General features: G+C 49.4%; 1 protein-coding gene and 1 non-coding gene across 2 annotated transcripts; both read left to right on the plus strand.

The window, feature by feature from the left end:
- The first annotated feature begins 772 nt into the window (after positions 1 to 772).
- Positions 773 to 2,570, plus strand: LOC109773648 (uncharacterized). The gene is made up of 2 exons (XM_020332349.3): positions 773 to 1,569; positions 2,182 to 2,570. Exons 1-2 carry the CDS (start codon positions 943 to 945, stop codon positions 2,287 to 2,289), a joined length of 735 nt encoding a protein of 244 aa, XP_020187938.1. The 5' UTR covers positions 773 to 942; the 3' UTR covers positions 2,290 to 2,570.
- A 385-nt stretch (positions 2,571 to 2,955) lies between these two features.
- Positions 2,956 to 3,037, plus strand: TRNAS-AGA (transfer RNA serine (anticodon AGA)). The gene has a single exon. It is a non-coding gene; the product is annotated as a tRNA-Ser (tRNA).
- The last annotated feature ends 4,094 nt before the right edge of the window (positions 3,038 to 7,131 follow it).

Genomic DNA, 7,131 nt, shown 5'->3' on the forward strand with positions numbered 1-7,131 from the left:
TATTTTGGACGTTTAAAATATAATTGATAGATAGGTAGATTTAATCCAAGAAAACCCAAGAAAGGTCTAAATATAGGTCGACATGTCTTGTGGCTTTGAGCTGCTCTACTCCTCAAGAGAATCAAAATACAGCCAAATACAATTGGCGAAACACATCGAAACTTGTTTGTGCAGAAAAGGATGGCGATGTGTACGAGCAATCGATCAGGCTTCACATGACACCACAGGAAGTAAATAAACCAGAAATGAAATCCTTGTGAAAAGGAGTTTCTCTTTTCCACGGAAAGGAGTACGGATTAGACAATGAATTCAATCTCTATCGGTGAACACTTGTAAACACGAGGAATATTCAGCTAGGGTAGTCGCCAACAAAAACATGTTGGGCATGTGGACCTCTGCTTCTCACCGGCAAGTTTGAAAAGCAGGACAACATTTTTTTTTTGTGGATCACTGAAATTGACTGGCTACGATGACCGCTGACAGGTTAACATCAGCTGAAATCACACCAGTGCATTTCTCCTCTCTTCTTTTTTACTTTCTTTCAACCCTTTTTTAGCAATTTTTCATTTCTCTCTTTTTATACTTTTTAAAACCTTGTTTTTACCATTCTCATTTTTTTCTTTCTTTTAACCTTATTTTCATTTCTACTATTTGTTTTCACTTTTTAAACTTTTTTCTAGCATTGCTGGTGTGCAAACGAGAAAGAATCCGGTTCCATTCCTCCCCTTCCTTTCTCCACCAAAGGCACCAAACGATAGAATCCAATGGGCAGAATCCGGGTGTCCCCGCGCGACACACAACCCCTTCCTCGCCCCGAATCTTCCCTTTCCCTTCCCCGCCCCACACGGCACAACAGCACCAAGCGCTCACCTCCAAAGGCCCCTATCCTGCCGCTCACGCCCCACGAACCCATCAAACCCTAGCGTCATCACCCCCCTCGAGATGGACGGCCGGGACGCCACGGCGGACCTGCAGGAGTGGGAGCTCCTCCTCGCCTCCCCCACCGCCGCGGCGGCGCCCGGGCCGTACGCCGCCGGCGGGGAGGCGGTGGTGGAGGACGACGCCGCCGGGGCCATCAAGTACGACTACTTCGACCTCGGCTCCGACGCCAAGTACGCCAGGAGGGCGTCCCTGTCGGCAGGGGCCGAGGAGGAGGGTAAGGAGGAGGAGGGGACGGACGAGGAGGCCGGCGAGGCGAGCTGGGTCGAGCCGCACCCCGGCGCCCTCGCCTTCCCCGCCCGCGACCGCGCCGCGCTCTGGTCCGACTCGTCGTCGGACGGCGAGAGGCGCGAGGACGCCGAGGCGGCCGAACCGCTGGTGGAGACGCCCCGGGCGGCTGCGGCGGCGGGGGCGGACGAGGGGGCGGTGGCGAAGGGAGGGCCCGCGGCGCGGTGGTGGAGGCTGCCCGTGGAGGTGCTGCGGCTGTGGGCGGCGCGCGCGGCGAGGAGCGCCTGGTCGGTGCCCGTCGCCGTCGCGCTGCTCGGGATCGCCGTGCTGGGCCGCCGCCTGTACCGGATGCGGCGGCAGAGCAAGGCCGTGGCGCGCGTGCGGCTCGTCCTTGACGATAAGGTCAGGCCCTTTGCCCCTTTCAGCCCCATGTCGCGTCCCAATCGCTTGATCTTGCGCCGCTGTGCTTGCGTAGGCGTCTCACTCGTGGGTCTAGTGTTGCTGAGACGTTGCGTCGTGTATCACCTTTAGAACCTGCCACTGCCGAGCTTAGCAGCAGGCAGCTGCACGACGGACAGCCAGGTGCTACTGACATACATGATGTAAGAATAGTGTCACCTTAAGGAGAAATTCTAGGGAAGCTCCTTGTAAAATTCGTTCTAGGAAGCTCCTTGTATTGTTTATTAAGCTGAAGGTAGAGCATTTCATGGATTTGCTTCCTCGCAAAAAGGAAAATAACAACTCTGGTTGCTTCTGTTGCCATGTTTTGTTGTGTGCTCAGTCAGGAAATGCATGGCGGTAGTATATTTAAAGATGACAATAGTTAATACGCGATGCTATGTGAATTGTGGCTGGCAGTTGAACTGATTGGATTATTGGATTGATGTTGTTCTTGACAGTTGACACTATTATATACCTCAGCATTGCTTATCCATGTGTGAATCTGCAAAAATTGCATATTTGTGTTGCCATCTTCTTTATTGCTGAGTATTTATATTTTCATCGTCCCTGCAGAAGGCATCTCAATTCAAGGCCCAGCCGATGTTACGGCGAGCTCCGATGATAAAGCCTATGCTTCCTGGCAATGGGGTGACCCCATGGCCCGTCCTGGGGCACCTGTGAGATGTGAGATCCGCTACATAGAGCTAGAAATACAGTTGGCTTGTGAGCATACTATGCAGTACCCTGCAGATTTATCATACCCTACTTGAAGTGCCTACTTGTGAAAGACAAAATGATGCTTAAGTGACTCATTCAGTAGATCTTTTCTGCTTGATGTTTGTAATGCACCTGTGTGTATATTTTTCTTCTGTTGCCTTGTTTTACCTGATGTGCTTGAACAATGTGGCTGTGTATATATGACACAAAGTATCTAAATATGGTTGTAGAATGACAGTTTGAAACTGCGGCGAGCTTCCTTTCAGCACCACATTTCTCTTGTTGATACTTTTCTCACTGGAAAATGGTGTTGGCTGTGAATTCAGCACACCTAGAAAGGGTAGCATTATCTACGAAATCAGCTGATGTTTCTGAGTGAGAGGCACCTCCTGTTATTCCTATGCATTTTCACCAAATGATTGATAATATGGCCTCATTGGCTTGCACCATTGAGAAAGCAAGCAAAAAAAAATTTAGGATGAGGAAGCAAGCAATTTGATGAGACACAACCTAGGGGAAAGAGAACAACAGAGTCAACATGGAACTAACCCAGATATGTTATCAGGTTCGATCGTAGTTCCAGGTGACATTTTACAACTTGAGGACCTTATGAGCACATTTTGCATCAGAGTGGTCGTGCCGGAGTGGTTATCGGGCATGACTAGAAATCATGTGGGCTTTGCCCGCGCAGGTTCGAATCCTGCCGACCACGATATTTTTGCCATTTCTTTACAGGGTCAAGTTATAGTAGAATTGTAAGCATTTTTCCACTTTACTTTCCTGCAACAAAGAAATGATCACCATCGTCTCAAAAAAAAAATGATCACCATCATCTCAAAAAAAAAGAAAAAAGAAATGATCACCATATATTGTGTTTCTTTGTTGCGATTACAAGAACCCTGACACATAATTTGAAGGGCGCCGGTGCGCCGGCCCAAATTTGGCCCGGTCGCACCATAGTAGAATTGTAAGCATTTTTCCACTTTACTTTCCTGCAACAAAGAAATGATCACCATCGTCTCAAAAAAAAAAATGATCACCATCATCTCAAAAAAAAAGAAAAAAGAAATGATCACCATATATTGTGTTTCTTTGTTGCGATTACAAGAACCCTGACACATAATTTGAAGGGCGCCGGTGCGCCGGCCCAAATTTGGCCCGGTCGCACCATAGTAGAATTGTAAGCATTTTTCCACTTTACTTTCCTGCAACAAAGAAATGATCACCATCGTCTAAAAAAAAAGAAATGATCACCATCGTCTCAAAAAAAAGAAAAAAGAAATGATCACCATATATCGTGTTTCTTTGTTGCGATTACAAGAACCCTGACACATAATTTGAAGGGCACCGCTAGGCGCCGGTGTGCCGGCCCAAATTTGGGCCGGTCGCACCGCAGCCGTGCGATCCCGCAGGCAGGAGCCGTCCGATCCTCGCTCCCCATGTCATCCCATTTCTTCCTCCCCGCCGTTTCAGCGCGACGTTCCTGCCCCAGCCCCCGTTGTGCGTGTGCGCCGGTGAGATGCGAAAGCACCCGCGTCCTTTTCCTCGCCGTCGCCGCTCGTCGCAGCACCCGCGTTCTCTCCCCCTGGCCGTTCGCCGCTCGTTGCCATCGCCACTCGCGCGCCCACAGACTCCGTCCTCGGTTGAAGCTTTTTTAACCTCTGGTTGAAGCTTTTCCTATGCCGATTGAAGCTTTTTTCCCTGGCTGAAGCTTTTTCATGAGGATTGAAGTTTTTTTAACCTCTGGTTGAAGCTTTTTCTATGCCGATTGAAGCTTTTTTCCCGACTGAAGCTTTTTCATGAGGGTTGAAGCTTTTTCAGCTATGCCTCTTGAAGCTTTTTACGCTATGCTTGTTGAAGCTTTTTCGGGCATCAGTGGTAACTTCTCGTAGGTCAGTTGAAGCTTTTTTCCATGTCAGGCTGAAGCATCGACGTCGTCGTTGCCATGCATGTACCAAAAAAAGTCATCGGTAGTAGCAAAAACAGGATATGGTTGTAGCAAAACAGGATGTGGTTGCAGCAAAAATGCACTACATTCCCGTGGTCACCTTGGTCACCATGGTCACCATTGAGGCGGGGGGGGGGGGGGGGGGGGAAGCCGGTTCCAGCAAACCGTGACAATGGTTCCAGCAAAAAAGAAGCTGGATGTAGCATTATTTTAAGCTGGTTGTAGCTCTGTCGGCTGCCGGTCACAGCTCGTCCTGGGGGATATGATGTTTCGCCGGGGGGTTGAGAGGGTAAAAGGGGAGGGAAGAGCATCCTGGTTGTTGCCGTTTTCTCCTTCCGCCGTAGCTCGCCCAAGCAGCAAGGCCCCATGCCGGCCTAATGCGGTGGGCGAAGATGGAGGACGAGAGGAGTTGCAATGGCATCGTGCGTCGTGGGGTAGAAGAAAGGCAGAGGGGAAAAACGATTCGTATGGGAAAAAGGATAAGGTAGCCTACGAAGCGCTCGTGGTCGTGGGAGACGCACGATCGAGATCGATCACGCGGCTCGCGCGCGACCGGCCCAATCTTCGGCCGGCGCGCCGTGTCTAAACGATTCCCTAATTTGAATGATATAGCTCGTTCGGATCCTGCTGACCACGTTTTTTTATTCCAGGAGGGTCAAATTATAGTAGATGTGCACACATTTTTTCCTCATTACTTTCCCGCAACAGAGAAATAAATACCATATATCGTGTTCTGCAAAATGTACTAATTGGCAAGGCAGGCTATTAGCCAGTGCTGATCACACTTATCTAGTCATCATTGACTCGTATACCATATTTCATGATGTCCTTTTATGGACTACTAATCGGGGTCAATAAGAGGATGAATTTTTATACAACCAGACTGCTATGGCTTGGAGAAAGAGGATCAGAAAAAAAATCATCTCGTAAAATGGTCTGAGGTGTGCAGAGCTAAAGACAGGGGGGACTAGGAATTCAAAAGCTAGCTTTGATGAATAAAGCTTTGTTGTGTAAATGATGGTGGAAACTGTTTAACACTGAGGGCTTTGGTAGCAGATGCTGATAAATAAATATCAAAAGAATAAATGTCTTGCTGGAATTAAGAAAAAGCAGGAGGATTCACAGTTTTGGTGTGAGTTGATTAAGCATCAGGAATTTTTTTTGTCTTTGTGCAGATTTGTAGCGGGGGATGGCAAAAATGTAAGATTCAAGGAGGATAGATGGGTTGGGGGAAATCGGAGAATTTCCCTAGACTTCATAACACGAGTGTAAGGGCATATTATCCCTTAGTTGTTTTGGTGATTGATGACAATGCTTTTGCGGACTAATCGTGTGCATTGAGCATTTCAGAAATATCATGACTAGGCACAAGACGATTTGGTGCCCCTCGAAGACTATTGAAGACGGCGTTTCTCTACGTTTCTTTTCGATGGTATTGAGTCGTAGGAAAGCCGTACTATTAAGAGGGGTCTGCGTTGGAAAGGTTTGGGTGGAATCATCACGTACACGTCTGTTCCTTTTTGCACCACCTTTCCTTTGCCTCTTTGGAGCATCCTCCGTTTCTCCGTGTCTCTGCAAAATGAAGGACTCCTAGTGTTGCTGGACTGGGGCATGCGGTAGTACTGCTCCTCGGAGCGGTAGTACCGCAGGCCCTTGCGGTAGTACCGCAGGTGCTCACGGTAGTACCGCTTCTTGGGAGCGGTAGTACTGTGGCCTCAGGCCAGGCTCAGCTGCTCGAGCGGCTGTAGGGGCGGATGTAAATTTTTACATCCGCGCCCTACACGGTAGTACCGCACCATGGGCGCGGTAGTATCGTGAGCTCTGCCCGGGTACAACAGCATGAGCGGAAGTAGGGGCGAATGTAGTTTTTTACATCTGCGCCCTACGCGGTAGTACCGCTCCAGGCTTGCGGTAGTACCGTGTCGGATCTTTGCATAGATCGGAACTCAACGGAAGTAGCCACGAATGTATTTTTATATATCCGTGCCTTCCCAGTATAGACCAACCCTGCCTTGCGGTAGTACCGCAAGGGGGAGCGGTAGTATCGTGCCAGCGGTTCTACCGCCCTCGGTTCCTTTGCCACAGGTCTGGGTTAGCTCCTGCCACGCCAGCGGTAGTACCGCGCCATGGGCGCGGTAGTACCGTGAGCTCGTGCGGTAGTACCGCTTGTTGTGTGCGGTAGTACCGCTCGTCGCAGGCTGAGTAAGTGGATAACGGTTGGATTTGTTCTACCACTATATAAGGGGAGTCTTCTTCTCCGAGTTGACTACCTCTTCCACCCCCAAGCTCCATTGTTGCTCTAAGCTCCATTTTTGCCCGATCTCTCTCCCTAGCCAATCAAACTTGTTGATTTTTTAGGGATTGGTTGAGAAGGCCATGATCTACATTTCCACCAAGAGAAATTTGATTCCCCCCACTAATCCCTTGCGGATCTTGTTACTCTTGGGTGTTTGAGCACCCTAGACGGTTGAGGTCACCGCGGAGCCATATTCCATTGTGGTGAAGCTTCGTGGTGTTGTTGGGAGCCTCCAATTAAGTTGTGGAGATTGCCCCAACCTTGTTTGTAAAGGTCCGGTCGCCGCCTCCAAGGGCACCAATAGTGGAATCACGGCATCTCGCATTGTGTGAGGGCGTGAGGAGAATACGGTGGCCCTAGTGGCTTCTTGGGGAGCATTGTGCCTCCACACCGCTCCAACGGCGACGTACTTCCCCTCAAAAGGAAGGAACTTCGGTAACACATCCTCGTTTTCACCAGCTCCACTCTTGGTTATCTCGTACCTTTACTTGTGCAAGCTTATATTGTGTGGTATCCCTTGCTTGCTCTTGTGCTTGTTGTTGTTGCATCATATAGGTTGCTC

Source organism: Aegilops tauschii, chromosome 3 (genome assembly GCF_002575655.3).
Source record: "Aegilops tauschii subsp. strangulata cultivar AL8/78 chromosome 3, Aet v6.0, whole genome shotgun sequence".
NCBI lineage: Eukaryota > Viridiplantae > Streptophyta > Magnoliopsida > Poales > Poaceae > Aegilops > Aegilops tauschii.